At 44.8% G+C, this 24261-nt stretch overlaps 1 protein-coding gene across 2 annotated transcripts in view; it reads right to left on the reverse strand.

The window, feature by feature from the left end:
• atp2a3 (ATPase sarcoplasmic/endoplasmic reticulum Ca2+ transporting 3) overlaps positions 1-24261 on the reverse strand; it is a 189942-nt gene that overhangs the window by 149530 nt on the left and 16151 nt on the right. For both annotated transcript variants that reach the window (XM_048557266.2, XM_048557265.2), the window contains exon 2: positions 3028-3045. In XM_048557266.2, coding sequence (XP_048413223.1) covers positions 3028-3045 — 18 coding nt within the window. The remainder of the gene's footprint in view (positions 1-3027; positions 3046-24261) is intronic.

Genomic DNA, 24261 nt, shown 5'->3' on the forward strand with positions numbered 1-24261 from the left:
GTGGATGGACTGACAGATTAGACATGTTTAATCAGCAAAAAAGTGTGCTGTGTCAAATCAGGAAAACAACCAGGCAGCTTAAAAATAAAAAGCAGTGAGCATCGTTCAAGGGATGGAGTGTAGATAGTAGCATCACATTTTTGCTCAGGAACACTGGAAGGGAAAGGGGTTATCTGCAAAAATGTCTGGTCAGTGCACAGACACCTAATATCAGCTTGAGAAAAATAAGTCACTTCAACGAGCCAGGGGTTGCCCCTCTTAAATGAACCTCCAATGGAGGGACTGCTGGACAGAGTTCAAAGTCATGAGAGGAACAAGTGGTGCCTCCCAGAGTTCAACAGCCAATGCCACTTACAGGCATGAGTCACACCACAGGCATCATAGCAGTTGGATGAAATACTGCATGCCTTGGGAGGGGTGGCTACTTCAGTGCAGAGGGTCACGAATCTGAAAAATAATAGATTGGTTTGTGGAAGATAAGTCTGGAGCCTGCTAATCTGATCACAGCAGACGATTGCAGTGTGCCTGTGGCTGGAATTCCATCATGTTCAAATACTAACCAAATGGAACATCTGACAGAACATGTCATTTTTGCAAGACTTTCCTTAGTGTCTTTAAGGTTCTCCTCAATCGTGTGCCTGTCTGTCTGTGTGCCTGTTTGTGTGAGAAACCAAGTGCAGTAAGATTTCATAGACAAATTGTCCTGGACCTTGCATTATTAACAAGCTCACCTCCAGGCTAAGGCCGGTGGCTAAACGTGTACCAGGAAGTATAAAGCACAAGTTGACAAATCAGTTTTTGCTCTTTTAAGTTTAAATTATTCAGTGCAGGATATTTTTGAGCTAGTTGTCTTTATGACACTGAAGGGCATCTGTGTAATGATGTGCCCCCTCCCCCTCTGTCTTGACAGCACATGGCCCACCTCAGGTACAGCAGAAGGGGCTGAGCAGAGACCCATGGCATGTCTTGCTCTACCCCAAGTTGCCGTGGAAACGAGTGGCAGGATCTGGAAGCACACAGCTCCCTTCACACTGGCCTTGTTCCAAATAGCAGCCCTGACAGAGAATTAGGAGTAGTTGAGTCATTTCTCCTTTTTAAAATTCATGGAATTCCCAACAGTGTTTCTGGAACAATGTCATTACACAATCTGTGATAGTACAAGGCAGCAGCTCACCATTGCCTTCTCAAAAGGCAAGTAGGAACAACCAATAAAATGTTGGCATCGCCAACAACATCCACATCCCGAGGGGAACAAAAAAAAAATCACATGTGTGTGTAAGTCTGTCTTCTGTGCGAGTGTGCTGTAGACCTCAATGCAATCATATTCAAAATAACCTGTTGGCACATGTCAGAACTTGGCTCCATCCGCAGTTTGATCATTTGCAGGTTTTGAGTTCCCAAACAGCAGAAACTCAGGCCAGTCACAGCATGGTTAAAGACAGCTTATCAAAACTAGCCAGGCTGGGCATGCAGTGCATCTCACTCAGGTACGCCTGTGCCACATGCAAAAGGTATCACTGTCCCTAAACGCAACCGTCACAGGAAACTAGCAGTCATTTTAGATTTTCCTGAGGCAGCTTTCCTACCACAGGGAGATTTAACTCAACTGCAATCAGAGACTTATTTGGTTAGTTCTACTTTTCCCCCAGAAGATGTGGGGAGATGGAATCCTCTAACAGCTTCACAATTGCAAACAGGCCCAACCAGCCATTCTACTTCAGAGCTGGTTTTAACTTGTTGGAGCAGAGGTGGTTACTTTGTCAAGAGAATTCTGTTCTGTTGATATCATTTCTTCACCCAGCTACCACAATGGTTTCCTGGTGTGTCACCAAGACAGCCTGCAGAAAACTGAAGTCTAATCTTCACCATAATCTGACTGGCTAGGACTCAGTCCAATGAGAACGAGTCATTGTTCGGCCCATCGGGGAAAGAAATTTTTTAATCATTTTCTGCTCAGTGAGATATCCCAGAGTACATTGTAAGATGATGGTCATCAAACAGAAGACAGAAAGGCAACATGGACATTTAAAAAAAATCAGAATAGACATTTCCAAGGTTTCTGAAGGAGTTAAGGGGGCAAAGTAAGGGTCTTCATCAGTAATTTGGATTTCCAGGTTGAGTGACTCGTAATGGAGGGAATAAGAGGTCAGTGTGAAAACTGGGAAGCCATGCAGCAGAATTTGCTGCCTTGGGGCAAACAACACTGCCAATAATGACATGGTGTGTTGACTATATGTTATCCCATGTAATATATACACCAAAGACTGAGTTATTATTGAGACTGATGTCTTGAAGTTTATTAGGAACACTAGCAATTTATACTGTTATAGTATCTTGTTCTGTGTTTTTTACAGTTACAAATACATGACTGACTACACAATACACTGACTCCATTGCATGAGTACTGACAGACAGTGAGGCAGGGCCTTTGTACTGGGTCATAAGTCATGATACTATCTAACTGTATCAATGATCCTCGATGTAAAATCATGAAGAAGCAAAGAGAAGGTTTAGAGGACAATTCACAGGCGTGGACGATCTGCAGGACAATTGTGAGGGAGTACAGAGACAACAAGCAGAATAAAGAAAGTCAGAGAAATCTAAATTTTAAAAGAGTGAATCTACACTTTAGGGAGAGGGTGTGGGAGGCATTGACTCAAGGCTCGTTAGTGATGGCAGGTTACCTGATTAGGGGCTTGAATTGGATAGAGGATGGAAAAGAGGTGAATTGGTCAAAAGAGAGTACCCTGACATTGGATCAGATTGTGGAATCTAGCTCAGGATTTTCATTTCGGTACAGACAGCCCATGAAACTGGAGATGTTCATTGCCAATTCTCTCCCCTATTTGGTAACAATCATATTTATGTGAAACTCCGCCATTTGTCCAAAATAGATTGTTCATATTTATCTTTTCCTTACAGCACAATAAACAAACACCAACACAGGCTAACAAGCCATCGCAAACACAACGCAATTTTTTTTTTAATAAAAGTCAGTTAATTCAGGATGAGAAAGTCAATATTTACCTTCTTCCGCTGGCAATTCTGGTTCAGATGCGTCATGGAAGAGAAAAAGAAAAAGAATAAGTTAGTCAAATCAATAAAACAGTTGTTGTCTGGAGGACTAAGAGTTAGTTTACAATTGAGGCTCTCAGCCTATCAGGAGCTTCCAAAACATTTATCTATCATTTATTTATCAAACATTCAGTGTCCAAAAGCAGACAGGTGACTGCCGTACCTGCTGCAAGTTAAACCAGTTGGTGGTCTTGTTATATTAAAATGTAAAAGTGGTGGGGGTATCTGAGGAGCCAATCAGTACCCTCTGGTCCTGCTGAAAGGTTTTACAGTATGGAACAAAGTTGATCATTTAAACAATTCTCCACCACCTCACTCCATTTAAAAGTCTCAGCTGGAGCACTGGAGTGCCAAAAAGCTTCTGTATTCATCATGCCCCCCATACTAAATGGAATGCAATCTGACCCAAAACCCAAGTGAGCAGGGAGAGTGTTCGAACAAACAAGCTGGCATTCTCAGCTCAATTCTCAACTTCAGGGTGTCTTGTGGAATGGAGTCACCGCTGTAGTACTGAAAGTAGTCTACCTCACAGCAACGTTAAAAAAAAAAAATCAGGTAATCTGTTTTCATCATGTTGACTGGGGATAAATATCCACCAGGATACCTTTAACCTTAATAACCATTATAATAATTGTTCTTAATATAGTGACACAGGATCTGTACATCTATAGCAGCGCACTGACCGATCCTCCAACAGTGCTGCACTCCCTCCGTACTCCAGCAGGCTTGCTGGACAAGATATGAAAACCCACAGCTTGTGTGTCTTGGAGGCAGTGTTTCATTGGTGAAACTTTGACAGGATTTTTAAACACTATTTTTTTAAATAAAAACTAAATAAACAATACACCAGAACTGAAGCACTCACATAAAGGAAGGTGAGAGCTTGGGATATTTTAATGCACAGAGCTGCAACAGATTTGTATGGGCTACGCAGGGCAGTGTTAAGTCTCAAACAGTTCTTTGCCCAGAAGATGGGCCACAGTTGAAATAGGATGTTATTTTATGTAGAGAGTGCGCAGTCTGTCTGAGAAGCCTGAAAAACAGCTCAACTAAAGTTCAGATTGTATAAAATTGATCTGGAATACAAGGATAATGGCAAACAGGGATAATGTAGTTCGTGGACTAGTCACCCACCACCCAGGTCAGCCAGCAGTTTCACTAACTAATTTTTGCCTTACAGGCTTTGCGCTTTCCATCCACTTTGTTTGCCCCCTGAGGGAATCCAAGCACCATGCTCCAAGCTTTAGGGAGTGTGGGGGAACAGGTCTCAGTGAATCTGATGGACATTTCCTGCTCACCTTTCAAAACCTGTGAACATACTGGTGCTTGTGCAGCTTGGCTAATTTGGACAGTTCTGCACAAGCGCAAACTTATTTTGAAACAAAAAAAAATTAACTGGTGCAGACCTGTGAGAGTCTACATGTTTAAGTGTGAAATGGGACAGGTCTTTTTCAGTCAACAGTGTTTGCTTCCAGAGTACAGCTCGTCAAAGACTGATTGTTATTCTCATCTTGGATGGATTCCTCAGTCATTGAAGATGGAGATTTGTTTCAATATTCATTCATTTAAATGCTTCCTAATTTGCTAAACATTCAAGGACAATGTAAACATGCTTCAAACTGATTTATGAAACTGGATAAACAAATGAAAGTTCAGACCAAACGATAGACAGGACTGTCTCTCTGGTCTGGTGGATTATGGCTGATATGGGCTCTGCTTTCGCGTGAGGATTCTGTACCACAAGATATAGTTTATCTGTCCGGAAGTCACAATTTGACAAATGAATACTTGATCTATTTTACAGGAAATGCAAAATACATCCAAACAAAAGCTAATATCTGCCCTCAACAACCTCTGACCCCATAGGGCCACCCCTCAGGAGCACTTATTGCAAATGAGCTTTTGCACACACTCTGAATTAGTAAAAGGGGTAGTTTGGTTTGATTAATCCTATATGTCCAAGTTATGACCAGGTGAAACACGTCCTTGTCATTCTGGAAATGCTCACCTCAAATGTTTGGACACTTATCTGTGTTAATGTTTGCCTTCTCTATAAATTAATTAACTAATTAGAAGATGTAAAACACAACGCTTCTGAAGTGATTCCTAAATATGTTCCATTCACAGGATGTCTACACACACCATCTAGGTACAACCATCTTCAGCTACTTCAATGGCCTGCCCTCCATAAGGTCAGAGACAGAATGTTTACTGATGATTGGACCATATTTAACACCATTCACACACTGACACAGTCCATGTCTGCAAGCAACACCAACACTGCATTCGTGCCGGAGCTGATAAGCAGCAAGTTAACAGCCGTACCATAAACAGTGCGTCAGACAGTGACCATCACCAACAGGGTGACATTCAATGGCATTACCATCACTGAATCCTGTCAAAATGTCATGGCTGGTACTTGACAATGAACAGATGAGGACTTAATCCAGACAAGTGCAAACAAATGAACATTTATCAAGTAAAAACCAAAAGAAGAAGTAGTGCAAGTGCTGTAAATCAACAAAAACAGAAGCTGCTGGAAACGCTCAGCAGGTCTGGCAGCATCCCCAGAACGGAAACACTAACTCTGATTTTTCTTCAGAGATGCTGCCAGACCCGCTGAGTTTTTCTAGCAATTTCAGTTTGAATATTTATCACGTACAGTTCAGCAGGTCTCCATTACAATCTTCTTTCCTCAATTCAGCCCATTTCCAAAGTGTGCCATCATCCACAACACGGATGAAAGCCCAGCCTCTAATATAAAGGCTATTAACCCCTTCAGCTATTAATCCCCATCATCAACTTTGCTGACGACAAAAACTCAGTTGCACCAGCCAAATAAGTATTGAGGCTACGTGAGAAAAACTAGTGCTGGGAATCCTGCAGCAAGTAACTCACCTCCTGAATTCCCAAAATCTTTCCACCATCTACAAGGCAAAACACTAGCAGAGACGTCCTTGTGTAAGTTGCTCTTACAGTACTCAAGAATTTCAACACCATTCAGGAGAAAATAGCCTGCTTGATGGGAACACCATTCACGCCCTCCACCATCAGCAGCAAGTCGTACCACATACAATTCACCAAGACCCTTTAGACAGCACCTTCCAAACCTCTTTGATCCAGGACAAGCTCAGCAGGTACATGGAAACACCACCTGCAAGGTCCCCTCCAAGCCACATACCATCCTGACATGGAAAAATATCACCTTTCCTGCAGCATGGCTGCTTAAAAATCATGGAACTGCAGTGATTCAAGAAGATTGCTCATCACTACCTTCTCCAGGGTGATTTAGGATGGACAATTAATGTTGGTTCAGATTATGATGCCCACATCCCATTGACAAAGTGGGGGGGAAAAAAAAGCATAATTCACCTTAACACCAAATAATTACCCTACAAGACCATCAGAACAAAATACAAATCATTACCTATTAGTAACTCTGGGCAGCTGTGCAAAGACACAAAAGGGATAAAGCCCTGGATCCCAGGGGGGGAAAAAAAAAAAAAGAGAGAAACATATTAAATAAGAGAGTGGTGAGACTATGGCATCTGCTGGCACAGGGAGTGCACACAGAAGACTCGCATTTAAAGGAGAGCTAAGAGAACCTGAAGGTCAAGTGAACAAGAAACTGCAAGGTGGTGCTGAGCTGAATTAAGCTGTGTGAAGGAAAAACACCAGTCAATCGCAGTAGCTTGTACAGCCCATTTCCACATTCAAAACACTCAATAATTCCATGAGATGTGGTTAGAGGTTTGTAAAAAAAGAAATAAATGAGCCTGCTATAGCAAGGCAAATATGATAGCAAGATTAGATGTTCAACATGAGCACAGAGACCAAACATCTGACAAGTACATGGCTGGCTCCCAGCACTTCCCTCTGGGGGAATAGGCTGATACAATTGAATGTTATTAGACACATATATGTGGTTCCTTATATATCAATTAAAAATCTAGTGAGCAAAATTAACAGTTCAAATTAACTCAAATGGAGGCAAGTTTTTTTAAAAAATTGAACATGGATACAATTCTTTAGCTTCAGTAATGGAGTGGTCCAAAAAAACGCCCAACACGAGATCAGCAGTCTGCCGACAGGAACACTCTTGTCATCATAAGCCATCTCCTGTTGCACCATGCACTTTGGTGTCACACAGACAAACACTGAAAACTCAACATCAATCCAAGAAGTGACACTGTGCTACTGATGGAGAGTCAGCCAATGGTTTGGGATTGGCCGTGTCAGTTTTGTCCTGCTTTTTGTGTACAATTACAACAGAGTCCTGGAACAGCTTAGCCAGGGGGCCAGCAAGTTCTGGAGCACAAGTCTTCAGTACTATTACCAGAATGTCAGAGGCGGCATGGTGGCTCAGTGATTAGCACTGCTGCCTCATAGCACCAGGAAATCAGGTTCGATTCCAGCCTCAAGCAACTGTGTGGAGTTTGTGCATTCCTTCTGTGTCTGTGTGGGCACCCTTTGGGTGTCCTGGTTTCCTCCCACAGTCCATAAATGTGCAGGTTAGGTGAATTGGCCATGGGAAATGCTGAGTTACAGAGATAGGGTCAACATATACCAATGTCTACGAGGGGCCAAATGGCCTGCTTCCATACTAAGGATTCTCTGAATGCTGTCAGGTCCTGTACCCTCTAATATCCATTGCCTCCAACTGTTTTCTTTGAAATAACACATGGAGTGAATTGAATTGGCAAAGTTTTGTATCTGTAATGCTTGGGACCAATGCAGAAGGCCAAGTTGCATCATCCACTTGGCATCTCTTGCTGCAAAAGGTTCAGCCTTATCTTTTGCACTGATGTGCTGGGCTCTCTATCATTGAGGATGAGGATATTTGTGGAGCCTCCTCCCGTAGTGAGTTGTTTAATTGTCCACCACCATTCACAACTGGAAGTGGCAGGACTTAGATCTGATCTATCAGCTTTGGGATCAATTAGCTTATGCTGTTTGGCAAAGGAGTAGTCCTATTTGGTGGCTTCACCAGGTTCAGCATCTTCACATGTGTGGTGCGGCTCCTGGCACCCTCTCCTGCACTCTTCATTGAGCCAGGGTTGATCCCCTGGCTTGGTGGTAATGATTGAGTGGGGGATAAGCTGGACCGTTAGGTTGCAGATTGTGTTGGCATACAATCCTGTGTTGCCGATGGCCCATAGTGCCTCATAGATCCCAGTCTTGAATTGCCGGATCTGTTCAAAATCTTTTTTTGATTGGATTTTATTTATTGTAGCCACATGTACCTAAGTACAGTAAAAAGCTTTGTTTGCAAACAGTGCAGGCGGACCATAGCAAGCAAGGTCATACAAATCGCAGCGTGCTTAGACAGAGTGAAGTATACAGGTTACACTGCACAAGAGGGTAGCAAAGCAAGGGCAACATTAACATTGGTTGAAATTAGAGAGGTCCATTCATCAGTCTAATAACAGCAGGGAAGAAGCTGTTCTTGAACCTGATGGTGCGTGTGTTCAAGCTTCTGTATCATCTGCCTGATGGAAGAGGTAGTAGCAGAGCATTACTAGTAGAGGAGAGGTCTTTGATGAGGCAGCCTTTCCGCAGCAGTGAGCTGTGTAATTGGATTCCATAGATGGAAGAAGAAACAAAAACAAAAAACAAAGTCACTGGAAAAGCTCAGCAGGTCTGGCAGCCTCTGTGGAGGAGAAAACAGAGTTAACGTTTCGGGTCCAGTGACCCTTCCTCAGTTCTGAGGCCGATGGTGGGGGCGGGGACACACACACACACTCTGACTGGGACGCTCTCACGTGCCAGCACACACACACACTCAATCCCTGAACAGAGGGAGGTGACCATTAGGTGGAGGCGTTCAAACTGTGGTCCAAAGCATCTACATGGAGGAATGGCCAGAGTGGTGCGTTGCATTGGCCGCTGGCTCCCTTTAAACATCAGGGCATCCTAAGCTGCTATAGGACCAATAGCTTTCTTTTTAAGTACTAGCACTGAGGCAACTGAGCAACGATCTGTGCATTGCTAAGCTCCCACAAATGTCAATACAGTGGCAACCAGATCTTTTGTTTTAATGTGGTGAAAAATATGGTGGCGTAGCTAAGGGAATCAAATGCAAAGAGTCACCTAATATTCTGACATGGCTTCTTGTCCTCACACACACTGGTTGGAACAAAAAGGTAACCTACAAGAAGGATGTGGAAGCTTTGGAAAGGGTGCAGAGGAGATTTACTTAGATGTTGCCTGGTATGGAGGGAAGGTCTTACGAGGAAAGACTGAGGGACTTGAGGCTGTTTCCGTTAGAGAGAAGGTGGTTGAGGGGTGACTTAATTGAAACACAAAATATTCAAGAGGGTTAGATAGGGTGGATAGGGAGAGCCTTTTTCCTAGGATGGAAATGGGGAGCACGAGGGGACGTAGCTTTAAATTGAGGGGTGAAGGATATGGGACAGATGCCAGAGGTAGTTTCTTTACTCAGAGTAGTAAGGGAATGGAACGCTTTGCCTGCAACGGTAGTAGATTCGCCAACTTTATAAGTACATTTAAGTCATCATTGGACAAGCCGTACATGGAATAGTGTAGGTTAGATGGGCTTCGGATTGGTACGACAGGTCGGCACAAAATCAAGGGCTGAAGGACCTGTACTGTGCTGTAATGTTCTATGTTCTATGGTATTTTAAAGAAATAGTGATTCTTTATTGTCTGTAATGTCATAGTGTTAACATCACAACAGACACTACTTTCATTTATTTTCTCAACAACTTGGCTGGCACTCAATCTCTTCTGGGGAATGAGTCTTGGGAGACCTTTTAAAAATCCTGGTTTTAAGTGGTTCATTCTTGAAGGTGCAAAATGGAATCCTTTACTGATGTAGAAATTACAATAGTGAAACAGGTCATTCAAACTATCACATACTCCACTACAAACATTATCCTAATCTAAAAAAAAACTAGCTTCTTCCCATACCTTTTTCTCCCCCTCGTCATTCCATCTATTTTTAAAAAGGTCGCTTGATTCAATTGCTCACTTTAAGCCTGTTCCAGAACCCCTCAGTGTTAAATCAGACTTTCTCCTGCACTCAGTCCCAGGCTTCCAATGTAAAATCCTCATCCACATCTCCTCAATCACCGGATACAGTCCACTGACATCAGCTTCATCCCATTCCTCTGTGCGCTTTAAATAGATTGCAAGTCACCCAAACATCTTTGATGAAATGAAATTAAAACAGTCCTGGATTTCTTGGGACAGCCAATTTTGCATTTTCCCAGCATCTTTTGGCGTCAGCACAAAAAAGCAGTGAAGCCTTGAGGAAGGATTTGACCATGATCTCATCCTGGCTAGTTTCAGAGCTGTATAACAACTCCAGTGTAAACCTCCTCTCCTCCTCATGCTGGCCGATGCCAATTGGAAATCTGCAAAGTTGACTTTTCACTGGAACAGGCTAGTTTTGCACCCAGATGTGTATGCTGTCTACCAAACATGAACTCCCCCCGCCCCTGCAAAGTTTATAAAGAATTGGGACAAAAAAAGTACAAAATGTACAACCAGTTTCCTCAGAATTCACAGGCAGCTTTGGAAAACATGTAAACATCTTTCACAGTTACAGCCTAATAAGGCTGCGGTGAAGTGAGGTGGGTGTGGAGAACAGTGGAGTCTATCAGCATTGAAGGGCTGAAGATAGCAGGAAAGTTCCACCCTCATTTTCCAACAGCCATTTTTTTTGGCTACTTTGCACTTTATGCAACACACTCATTTGTTATGACTTTCGATAAAAAACACAAATGATTTGTCACTCCTACCAAGATAATTTCCATTTTTTTTAAAACAAGCCTTTCTTGTTAATGTCATTGTTCATGGCTCCTTTACTCATGAACAAATCCAATAAAGCAGTTGAACAGATGAACACACTAGCAGATCAGACAGAGACCACTGCCATTTGAAACCATTTGCAGGCAAATGGTCCACTGAGAGGCATCAACCAGTACAGGAGATTCCCACAGGAGCTCCAGCTATAATGGCACACCCTGGCAGAAACATGGTGGTGCACACTCGAACTCCAGGCTCATTACACCAGTCTGCACTCAGGCACGACCAAGTACAAGAACTGAAGACCTGGCAGACTGACAAGCATCCCCAGGTATGACTTAAAAAGCAACTAATTCGCCAAATTGTCTCCTTTCAACTCTGCCTCCATCAGCCAGGAAGTTGCTTGGGTGTGTTTAATCTGTCCTGAGGATTCATGGCCCTCAATCCTTCGGCAGACCCTAGACCAGCCCCACCCTACTTCCACACCTCCTTTGGCAGATGCCTCCCACCCCTCTCCACGGCGAGGCTGGATCTCCGTCTTCCTTGAGAAACTGCACATTGAAATGGAGGGGCTGGAGGGGGAAGCTAACCATGGTGAGGAGGCAAAGACCCTGCTGGACTTGTACTTTAACTGACACCTCAATTCTGAGCTATTCTCTTAAACCAGTGGTTTCTGGGTTTAACAGTCTCAGTACCCAGAGGGTGCAATGAAGCATCACCCACCTACCAGTGGAACATTGTGACTTTGAGGCCTGTTGTTGTGCAAGGAGCCTGGCTGTTTGTCACCAGATTTCACTGTTAAATGGTTCCAAAAGGGTAACAAATGTCATCAACCCGTACACACAGCCTGACACCAAACACTGATATCACTGAGTTGATTGGTGCACTCATGACAGCACTATCACAAAAATGTCTGGCTAACCATTAAGAAATTCCTGTTGAGCGCTCTCCCATCCCCAAATTAGGTTACTTATAAAAATTAAAATTCAAAAGCACTTTCGGGTTCTCCTCTCTGCCAATAGCTCTTGCTGATTTAGTACAAGCATTTGGTTATTTCATTAAGCAGATTCTACGGTGTAATTGTATCCTCTGGTGCTCGATTAACAGGCTGAGTCCTATTAGTTATGGTTAAAACACTCCTGGGAGATGTTTAGTGCAGTGACCAGAGACTGCTGCTCAACAACAAGACCTCAATCTCATCGAAAACTCCCAAATTGCTTTCTAAAAGAACACTAACCACTTTACAATATGTGGAAATAAAGCAAGGCCAAAAAAACTTTGCCAGGTCAGATGGGATAGGCTTTTCCAAGAAAGATTTAAAAAGAAAATGCAGAAACAATGTCCTCTCTCCCCAGTATTAAAGATGCCCCCATCCTCAAAGCTCCACCCATTAATTCAAAGTGGGAATGTGAATTCTAACAGTCCTTTCCCCCACCCCCACCACAACACCTCAAACCCCTGGTTGGAAGTGCGTGACAAATGGACATGAGTAAAATCTAATATCTTATTTTGTTAAAAATTTGTTCATGGGATGACGGTGTCGCTGGCTAGGGCAACATTTTCTCAGAGGAAAATTCAGAGTCAAAGTCAATCACATTGCTGTGAATCTGGAGTCACATGTAGATCAGGCCAGATAAGGATGGCAGTTTCCTTCCCTAAAAAGGGCATTCGTGCACCAGTAGGGTTTGAACATGATGGAAGGATCAACAGGGTGATGAGAAGGGACTAGGGGAAGAGCGCGCGCAGAGACAGAGAGGGGGAGAGGGACAGAGAGGGGGAGAGGGACAGGGACAGAGAGGGGGGGGGGGAGAGGGACAGAGAGGGGGGGGGGGAGAGGGACAGAGAGGGGGGGGGGGAGAGGGACAGAGAGGGGGGGGGGGAGAGGGACAGAGAGGGGGGGGGGGAGAGGGACAGAGAGGGGGGGGGGGAGAGGGACAGAGAGGGGGGGGGGAGAGGGACAGAGAGGGGGGGGGGAGAGGGACAGAGAGGGGGGGGGGAGAGGGACAGAGAGGGGGGGGGAGAGGGACAGAGAGGGGGGGGGAGAGGGACAGAGAGGGGGGGGGAGAGGGACAGAGAGGGGGGGGGAGAGGGACAGAGAGGGGGGGGGAGAGGGACAGAGAGGGGGGGGGAGAGGGACAGAGAGGGGGGGGAGAGGGACAGAGAGGGGGGGGAGAGGGACAGAGAGGGGGGGGAGAGGGACAGAGAGGGGGGGGAGAGGGACAGAGAGGGGGGGGGAGAGGGACAGAGAGGGGGGGGGAGAGGGACAGAGAGGGGGGGGGAGAGGGACAGAGAGGGGGGGGGAGAGGGACAGAGAGGGGGGGGGAGAGGGACAGAGAGGGGGGGGGAGAGGGACAGAGAGGGGGGGGGAGAGGGACAGAGAGGGGGGGGGAGAGGGACAGAGAGGGGGGGGGAGAGGGACAGAGAGGGGGGGGGAGAGGGACAGAGAGGGGGGGGGAGAGGGACAGAGAGGGGGGGGGAGAGGGACAGAGAGGGGGGGGAGAGGGACAGAGAGGGGGGGGAGAGGGACAGAGAGGGAGGGGGAGAGGGACAGAGGGGGGGGGGGAGAGGGACAGAGAGGGGGGGGGAGGGACAGAGAGGGGGGGGGAGGGACAGAGAGGGGGGGGGAGGGACAGAGAGGGGGGGGGAGAGGGACAGAGAGGGGGGGGGGAGAGGGACAGAGAGGGGGGGGGGAGAGGGACAGAGAGGGGGGGGGAGAGGGACAGAGAGGGGGGGGGAGAGGGACAGAGAGGGGGGGGAGAGGGACAGAGAGGGGGGGGGAGAGGGACAGAGAGGGAGGGGGAGAGGGACAGAGGGACAGAGAGGGGGGGGGAGAGGGACAGAGAGGGGGGGGAGAGGGACAGAGAGGGGGGGGAGAGGGACAGAGAGGGGGGGGAGAGGGACAGAGAGGGAGGGGGAGAGGGACAGAGAGGGAGGGGGAGAGGGACAGAGAGGGAGGGGGAGAGGGACAGAGAGGGGGAGAGGGAATAAAGTCTGTGAAAGAATATTTAGAATTTGCAGGATTAAGGAAAACCACTAATCTTATAAACCTTTCTACCACTTCATTTTTGCCACACGGCTGCGAGAGTTTCACTGCACCTCATTAGAAAATCGCAGTCAAATTTTGCCTGTAAAGTTACAGCTTATCCACGTTTCAGACATCAACATCTTTTTTCTTAAAAAAGAAAGCAGAGATACCCTCTGTAGTGGTTTTGCTAGTTTACCCAAACACGAGGGGGTACTTAAAATAGTTGAGAAGAGACAGAATGACAGATATGTCAACAAATTATTGAACAGTCAGTCAAAGTGAGGGCAATAATAGGAGGAGATATCAACTTTCCCAATATTAATTGTGATAGACAAAGTGTGAATAGCTTAGAGGATCCAATGCATCCAAGAGAGCTTTTTTTAAACAAAAGATGACATGCAAGAAGTTGTACAAGAGAGGGGTCTGTGCTAAACCTAATTTAAGGAACAAAACTGGGCAGGTGGCAGAAATGTCAGTGGGATAGCATTTCAGTGGCAGTGACCATAACTCAGCAAAGCTTAAAGTAATCATGGAAATAGACTAAAATGCAAAGATTCGGAATTGGATGAAGTTCAATTTCAATAAGGCAAGACAGAATCTGGCCATAGTGGATAGGAGCAGCTACTTATAAGAAATGCAACATCAGAACGTCAGGAGTCAATCAAAAAGGAAAGAAAGAAAGTGAAGGGCCAACAGATTTCTGTAAAAGGTGAAAGGGTGGGACCAAGTTCAGAGAACCCTGAATATCAAGGGACAAACAGGGTTTGATAAGAGAAAAATAGGGAAACTTATTAGGTCCTGAGAGCTCAAAACAGATCATAAATACCGTGGCTACAAGAGCAGGACAGGAACTCAGATTTTCCTTTCCTCTTTATCCTTTCATGGAATGTGGGAGGCACAGGTAAGACCAGCATTGATAACCCAACCCTATCTGCCCCTGGACTGAATAGCTTGTTGTTTTAATATCAGAGAGCAGTTAAAACTCAACCACATTGCTCTGGTTTTGGAGTCACATATGGACCTGGTTGGGCAGACTGCAGTGGTTCCAGAAGGTTCACCATCTTCTGAAAGGCAACCGGGGATGGGCAATTAAATGCTGGGCTAGCCAGAGATGTCCGAGACAAAATATAAAATAACTTACCTGACCCACTGTTCAGGTCTGAGGTGGTTTCTCTTTCCAGAGTACCACGAGATTGACTGAGGTACCATGAATAACAGATTGAGCAATTATTTCATATTGCTACTATGTTATCATTTGGATAATTGCTGCAAATTGTGAAGCTGGATGAACACAGCAGGCCAAGCAGCATCTCAGGAGCACGAAAGCTGACGTTTCGGGCCTAGACCCTTCATCAGAGCCTCTGATGAAGGGTCTAGGCCCGAAACGTCAGCTTTCGTGCTCCTGAGATGCTGCTTGGCCTGCTGTGTTCATCCAGCTTCACACTTTGTTATCTTGGATTCTCCAGCATCTGCAGTTCCCATTATCTCTGATTATCCAAATGATATTCTTCACTAACAGGACTCATTGTTGCCCATACTAAAGTGTTCTCCCTTCCACACAATCATCTTGTATGCATTGCGAGGCAGGTTTGAAGCCATATAAATATTTATTCAATGCTGTACATTGCGGTGATTGGCTGATGGAATCAAAACAGCATGTTCAGCACTTGTCCATAATTAATCCATTACGGACTCAACCAGACTGCAATTAGAAAACCCGAAATAAAATGTCTTTTGGATATGATTCTGTGATTGTGCAGCATGTGAACAATTCTGAGTGCACCCACAGCTTCACTAATCAATTTACAATAATCAGTTGAGCTTGTAACATGACCCATTTGACAATCGTCAGAAGCAGTACACTTTCTCTATGAAGAAAGAAAAATGTCCGAGCCATGTCTTACTCGAGTTACCTGGGAGTGCAAGCAGCATGTAGCAATATCTTGGCTGGGATCGACTTGCTAACCGATTAATCCTCTATTCTCTTACTGTGACCATTTGAAAGCTAACATGCTTTGTCTTGCACTCATCAGGGCATGTCGACATCATGACTTTTTCAGCATTCCCTTCACATTTACTTCCTGTAACACTTAACCCAGCAAACCGCTGAGATTCACATTATATACTAAACAACATATGCTCTGACTAACTGAGTGGCACCATGTTCTACTACTCAATTTGAAATACATTAAGCCACTTTAGAATGCAGAAATGTGATGCAAAATACATTAATCAGTAATCCACAAATAGCACTGTTTTGACTGTAGTTTGAATTTAGAGCATTTTTAACACAGAAGCATGTCAAGAAAGTATAAAAGCAGCCTTTAGACAAGGAAGCAAATAACTTTGTTAATAAGTTAGAGTGGGGGGGGGGGGGTGGTGAATGCAGAGCAAATTTCAAAGAACATGTTGCACCAGGGTGCAACAAGGCACTGGGAACCTGAGCATACCAGGAGAGGCTCCCACACCACCGTTGGTGCTCCATGGCTACAACATGCACTGTCCACACCAGGTGCTGCTGCAATTCACCAAGATCTCAAACAGAATCTCCCAAACCCAGGACATCTACCAGTTTGAAGGACAAGGATGCATGCAGGCACCACTACTGCAGGCCCTCTTCCAAGAGAGATATCATCCTGACTCAGAACGATACCACCAGTCCTTCAGTGTTGTTGGGTCAAAGTCCTGGAATTCCCTCCCCTCAGTGTATCAACACTCCAAAGACTTCAGTGATTGAAGGAGATTGCTTAAGCCTAACCCTAACCCCAGAAGAACAGAGCTAATCCTAACTCATCTCCTCAACGCCAATCAGAAATGGGCAATAAGTGTCGGTCCAACAAACAATACTCAAATCCCATTACCAACGTAAAATGAACACAAACTTTGGTCCCAAGGTGTTGTATGTGGATCATACAATTGAATAACTTAGTTATTTCCAATCCATTATCAAAAGCACTGCACTACCACATCACTCAATGACAGACTGGCATTAGCAGTTTGGTTGGTGATAAGCTATATTTGAATTGGAGAGAAGCAGAGATTAAAGCAGGAATTTTGTCACAGTGAAACCAGGATTGCATGGGAACTCCTCTTGCAGGAAGGAAGGGCTGGCAACGTACAATTATCTACGTAGAGGACAGGGGCCCAGCCAATATCGCTCAGGGTTGAAGAGTCTGGGCCTCAAATTCCAGGTTACCTACAAAACACCAACACCACAAACCTGAGAATGCAACAAGTCCTGGCACAGCTGATGAAATGACAAGGTGGATAGAGGAGTTTCTAAAGCACAATGGATTGTGGGTACTGTGCCTACCATTATTGATCAATTGTTATGAGGTGAGGGAGCCGGGTACAAGTTTGCATTGGACAGGAGATCATGTGATGTGACTTCCTAAAATCCGTCCAGAGTAAGAGAACACTTTGCATGCTTTGGAAGTGACTCTCATTACCCTAACAAAGTATATTAACTCAGTAAGTATTACTTTCAAGTCAAAACAGAGCACTGAACAACACAGGCAAGCTCTGCCTAAAGCCCTTTCACTGGCTCACACTTCCCCTCTAAAACATTACACAGTTCTCCCCATTGAGAAACTCAATGTCAGGAACAGACAGGGGCAAAAAAAAAATTTACAATTAACAGACAGCTCATAAGAAATTGAGATGGTAACCCAGTAATTCCCCAAGTGCTATCCTACTGTGACCTTATTTGAAGGCTTGGCTATTGTAGCCTTGCTCACCGCACTGCTGTGTTTCACTGCAGACATTTCATCACCCTGCTAGGTAACACTATCAGGTGAGCCTCCAGTGAGGAGTCAGTGTTCTGTCCCTATTGTTGTTACATGCCTCAGTTTGCTGGGGTGGTTGGCATCACTTCCAGTTCGCTTTCTCAGAGGTTTGTAGGTCGGATCCAGTTCAGTGTGTTTGTTGACTGAGTTCTGGTTGGAATGCCAGGGCTCCAGGCCAAACAGAGACATGCCAGGGAATTCCTGGAGCCCGGCATTCCAACCGGAACTCAGTCAACAAACACACTGAACTGGACCCGATATACAATCCACTGATAAAAACAGAACCAGAAGTGATGTCAACAACCTCAGTAAACTGAGGTATATAAATAACAAGCAGTACCGAACACCAACTCTTCCCCAGAGGTACACTGACAGTGTGACCTAGCAGTGTGGCAAAATGTCTGCAACCAAACACACCAATTCAGCGAGCAAGTCTACAACCTCATCCACAACCAGAGCTACAAATCTTCTCAAAAAATTTTTAAGACTTGAATATTGTCATGGTCCCCTCCATGACAGCAGAGGTGGTGGTGGGGATGGGGTTGTGACAGGGTGTGCCCAGAGAGGGATCACAATTGTTTTAACTCAACAACAGCAGCCATTGGCATCTCACCACCAAACTCTGAAATTTCAATTCGCAGACCTACTCAAGGAAGCGAGGCCCTAACTTTTGATTGTGTGCCCAAAGACATACTGCTGCTTATAACTCACCAAACACACACTTCACTTGGATACAATTTAAGTTCTAGGCACAACACAGTGGATGATCCCGGGCATTGGCATGATATTTTCACCATCACTAAAACAAATATTTAAGTTTCATCCCCTCCTGTTTGAGGTTCTGCTCCCAGGCTGCTGTAACATGCCAGGAATGAATGGCTCAACTGCTCAAGAGGCAGGGATGCTGTGGATCAGAACTGAATTCCCATTGTCCATTGCCATTTTTAGCTGTCACCTCCTTGCCCCTTCTGCCATGCATCACCAATGCCAGCGATCATCCAGGGTGTCCAAAGAACAATTCATGTTCCCCAGCACCAACTCTACAACTCACAGAATGCCATTCAGCCCATGGTGGTTGCACAGGTTCTAGAACCTACTCTTCTGCCTTTTCCCCATATCCCTGTGTGCTATTTCTACCCAAGTAACCATCCAATGCCCCTCTTGAATGCCCCAGTTGATCCTGCCTCCACCTCACTTCCAGTCAGAGCATTCTGCACCCTAACTATTCACTGTGTTCATGGAGGAGCAAAGACTTTACCCAGCCAATTTGCTCAGTGATGCACAAGAACATCTGCACTGAAACACTAAATGCATCATTAATTTTTCTAGAATCTTCCAGAAGAATCAATCTTTTTGACATTAAATATATGAAGAGACACTCATACCTGATCCCTTCCGTACTTGGCTTACGCACTGAGAGCCTGTTATCTCATCTTTTGCTGTAACCAAAACTCCCATCACCCTCAATATTTACCCATTTAGAATCTGAACATCATGGCATCCTGAGTTCAGATGAATCCTCTAGAAACAGTCATGTGAGCTACAAGCAGAAACAGGACATTCAACCTCTTGAACCAACCCAATCATTCAGTACAATCATGACTGATCAAATTACTCCATATTTGTGTCTAACCCCCAAATAACCTTTCACCCCTACAAGAATCTTTGACCTCCACCTTAAGAAGATTCAAAGACTCAACTTTCACTGCCTTCTGAGGACCTCAGTCATTTTACATCTTGCAACTGATACCTCTCTGACTGGAGACTGATCTACTGTTACCAGTTGGCTAGCCAATCTTCTACTCATGATAGAATGTTATCTTTATACCATGAGCTTTTGTTTTCCACAATTACCATTGATGTGGCACTAAGTCAAAAGGCCAATGAAAATCCAACTGTAGTACATCCACTGGTTCCCTTTTATCCACAGCTTATTTACTTCTTCAGAGAATTGAGTTCTGCTCTCCATTTTAAAAGGATGAATGTCATTACACTGGGAGGGGGGGTCAGAGGACATTTACCAGGATGTTGCCCAGGCTGAAGAGTTTCAGTTATGAAGACAGATTGGATAGACCGGGGTTGTTTGCCTTAGAGCAGAAGTGATTGAGAGGAGTCATGGCTGAGATGTGTAAACTTATGGAGGGATATAAATAGGTGGACAAGAAGAAACTTATCCCCATGATGGAGGGAATAATGACCAGGGGGAATAGATTTAAGGTAAAGGGCAGGTTTAGGGGAGATGGGATACCTTGTCACCCAGGGTGTAGTAGGAATCTGGAACTCTATGCTTATAAGGGTGGGAGACGCAGGCACCCCCATAACATTTAAGTTGCATTTGGACATGCACATGCAATGTAAAGGCACACAAGGATATGGGTCAAGTGCTGGAAGATAGGGTTAGAATAGCTGTTTTTGACTGGCACAGATTCAATGGGATGAAGGGCCTTTTAATGTAGATCCATACGACTGATCATGCCTTCAGTGCATTTCCTTTTCACAAAATTTGTGTTGACTCTGCCTGATTACCCCTGGAACATTTTGAAATGCACTGTGATGGTGTCTTTAATATGGATTTGCACTACCTGTAACAGATCTTAAGCTAACTGGGCTGTGATATCCTGCTCCCTGTCTCCCCACCCCTACCTTTTTGGATATAGGAGCTACATTCTAGTGGAACTCATCCCACATCTAAGGGAATTTTGGAAGATTTAAAAAAAAACTATCACATAACTAACTCACTAACCACTTTGTTTAAAACCCAAGGATGACGTTCATCAAAATCTCAAGAACTTGTCCAATTTGTTCACCAGCACTTCCGTGGTGATTGTAACTTGGGGATCAGTCCTCCTTTCCAATTCCCGATTCAAAGGTACATCTTGGATCCCATTTGAATCCTATAAAAAGTGACGACTGATTCAAAAGTGAGAAAGGAGGAGGAACATTAAAGACGCTCAAATCGGAATGCCAGGGACAATCACCAATCAACAGAAGTGAACATAGCTGATGTATGAGTGCAGGAATGGTTCCATTTCAGGCTTGTCGCATGTTAATATGGTATTGAAACCCAAAAGATCAAATTTCTACTGTTCTGTATCTGCAAGTGAAGGCAGTGAGCAGACATTGTGTGGCTGCATGCTCCGAGTACACACAAAAATATTAAATACTCACTTGTACAAAGAATAAACAGGAGAGTTGGAACCCAGGACAAGTTAAGGCTTGCAGTGGTTAACTGGCTCTGGCTCCAGTGACAGGGATTCCATAACAAGCCTGGGCCAGGGAATCCCATTCCATCTTCATCAATGGCTTGTATTTTCCCCACCCACCCCCTCGTTGCTGACAGCCCTCAGGGTTATGATTGTTGCTGCTGCTGCTTACGACTTCAATGTGCTAATGCTCTAGCCTTGCTCAGGAATGTGTTTCCACCATTCTCTCCTTCCCCACCCATTGGCGTTTGTTTTCAGCTCAGAGGCAGCTTGTCTTTTCTGTCTGCTAGCTGCAATGTGTCTGCTGGACAATGCCAAACAAAAAACCAAGAGCTTCTTGGAACAGGAAAGTACTCCGAACATTATTCTTTTGTTCGAAAACAAAAGGTCAAGCACAGAAAAGGAACAAAATATGGGGATTTCATAATCTCAGAACATCTCAAATCAAACGGCAACAAAAATTAGCCACATGGATGCAGTCACTGCAGGAATGGAACAACAAAATTTTAGGTTTAACGTACGATGAACGGCTAAGGATCCTGGCATTGTACTCATCGGAGTTTAGAAGGTCGAGTGGAGAACTAATAGAAACTTACAGGATAATGTATGGTTTAGAAAGGGTGGATGCTGGGAAGTTGTTTCCGTTAGGCGGGGAGACTGGGACCCGTGGACACAGCCTTAGAATTAGAGGGGGCATATTTAAAATGGAAATGAGGAGACATTTCTTCAGCCAGAGAGTGGTGGGCCTGTGGAATTCATTGCCACAGAGCCCAGTGGAGGCCGGGACGTTAAATGCCTTCAAGGCAGAGATCGATAAATTCTTGATCTCACAAGGAATCAAGGGCTATGGGGAAGAGTGCAGGGAAGTGGAGTTGAAATGCTCATCAGCCATGATTTAAATGGCAAAGTGGACTCAATGGGCCAAATGGCCCTACTTGCACTCCTTTGTCTTATGGTCTTAAAATTATAATCAAAACAAAAGCTGCTACAATCAACAATAGAATAAGATCTAAAGAATCTGCAGTCGGTTGAGGGACACTAGGCATAACTTCCTTGCTCCCATCTGCAATAATATCTTTAGGAGCTTCTAGTACTTAGAGACATGAGTACAGAACACAAGGAAAGTGCAACATTTATTGCCCACGAACTAAAAAGGGAGGCCTGGTAGATCTCATCTTCTTCCATCAGGTCTTAATCCCACACAAGCTGACACCAATGAGGTAGCACCTTACACACAGGCTCAGTAGCAATCAGCACATTGATACAGTTCACTCATTACTCCACATTCTACAGACAATAGGATGGAATCAAGATTATCAGATGTTTTGTCCAAAAAGACATCTCTTATCATGCAGCACTCCAGTGATATCCCAGATTATGGAATCAAATCATGGTCAGCTTACATCTGCAGCTGAGGAGTGTGGGCTTGCAATTGTGAAGATTTTCATCAAAAGACTATACATCAAGTCTACAGGACATTAATCCTCCATCACCCTTCATACATTACTGAAATTATTATTCATAGACTAAATCAAACTCCCAGTATTTCTGGATGCCATAGCTTCACTCGTCACATAAAGCAAACTCTCAGCAGCAAACACTCCAGTTCGTGACTGAAGTTAGAGATTGCCTGGTCTGTCATACACCTCATTGAAACAGATAATAAGAGCAAGAATAGACCATTCTGCCCATTGATCATTCAATATGATCATGGCTGATCATCCAACTCAGTACCCTGTTCCTGCTTTCTCCCCATACCCCATTTCTCTTTAACCCCAAGAACTATAACTCCTACTTGAAAACATTCAATATTTGGGCTCAAATCGCTTTCTGTGGCAGAGAATTTTACAGGCTCACCACTCTTTGGAAGAAGTCATTTCTCATCATCTCAGTCCTACATGGCCTACCGCATATCTTTAGGCTGTGACCCCAGGTCTGGACTCCCCGGTCATTGAGAACATCCTTTCTCCATTTACCCTGTCTAGTCCTTTTAGAATGTTGTAGGTTTCTAGGAGAGCCCCCTCATTCTTCTAAACCCAAGTGAATATAGTCCTAACCAATCTAGTCTCTCTACACACGTTAGTCCTGCTATCAGAGGACTCGGTCTGGCGAGCTTTCATTCTTCTTCCTCCATATCTAAGGATGGATGTTCTGGCTGAGGAGACCTACACTGTATTCCAGTGCTGAGGATGGTGCGTAGTAGTATTACTCAGTATTCCAAGTGTGGTCTCACCAACACCCTGTACAATTGCAGCAAGACATCCCTGCTCCTGCACTCAGATCCTCTCGCTATTTCCAACTGGATAAGGTGTTTATGTGGATGTTTTGAGAGTGACCAAGATAGAGGTCATCGCAAATGGCCCCACAACCAGCCTGCTGACCGATATAATATATGCCCATTGGTTGAGGGATGGTACTGGAGATCCAACGGCACTTGTTAACTCGAGCTGGGTTTCACACTGAGAAAGGGAAGAGAATCCAAGCTGTTTTAGCCAAGTGGCTGGTCTGTTAATGACTTTGCTTCTCAGCTGTAGCGGTTGCTGTTCGATACACAGAAAACACCACATTAAGATAAGCAAGTCAGCTGTAGCTTTAATTGGAAACAGGAAGGGTTTCCTGAAGGTGTGGATTTATCTACTAATTCTGTGAAACTCCTGTAACCAATGGATATACAGACAGTTCTTATAAATAATAAAGTACAGTATAAATTCCATAATCAGTATGCCTCCACAGACAGCTCAGAATGAATGCTCCACAAATAGGAAACATGATTTGATTATTCAGAGGGTAGCTGAATGAATCACGGGATCAAACTGCTTCACGAACATTACAGCCAATCTGCAAGACTTAATGAAGCAGCATTCCTACTGAACCTTTTGTAACAAAACAAGTACTTGTCTTTTCAGAGATGGTATGAACTGCAGATCCTGGGGAATCCAAGATAACAAGGCGTGGACCTGGATGAACACAGCAGACCAAGCAGCAGGAAAGCTGATGTTTCGGGCCTAGACCCTTCTTCAGAAATGGGGGAGGGGAAGGGGGTTCCGAAATAAATAGGAAGTGGGGGGGGGTGGGGGGAGGGGAGGCAAGAGAGGATGGATAAAGGAGAGGATGGGTGGACAGGAGACAGGCAAGTCAAAGAGGCAGAGATGGAGCCAGTAAAGGTAAGTGTAGGTGGGGAGTTAGGGAGGGAATAAGTCAGTCTAGGGAGGACGGACAGGTCAAGGGAGTGGGATGAGGCTAGGAGGTAAGAAATAGGAGTGGGGTGTGAGTCCTCCCGCCTCAAGCCTCACCCCCATCTCCTACCTACCAGCCTCATCCCTGCCCCTCTCTCCTTTATCCATCCTCTTTCCACCTCTCCCTATTTATTTCAGAAGCCCCCTCCCCTCCCCCATTTCTGAAG

This window comes from Stegostoma tigrinum, chromosome 27, assembly GCF_030684315.1.
Source record: "Stegostoma tigrinum isolate sSteTig4 chromosome 27, sSteTig4.hap1, whole genome shotgun sequence".
In the NCBI taxonomy this organism is placed as follows: Eukaryota; Metazoa; Chordata; class Chondrichthyes; order Orectolobiformes; family Stegostomatidae; genus Stegostoma; species Stegostoma tigrinum.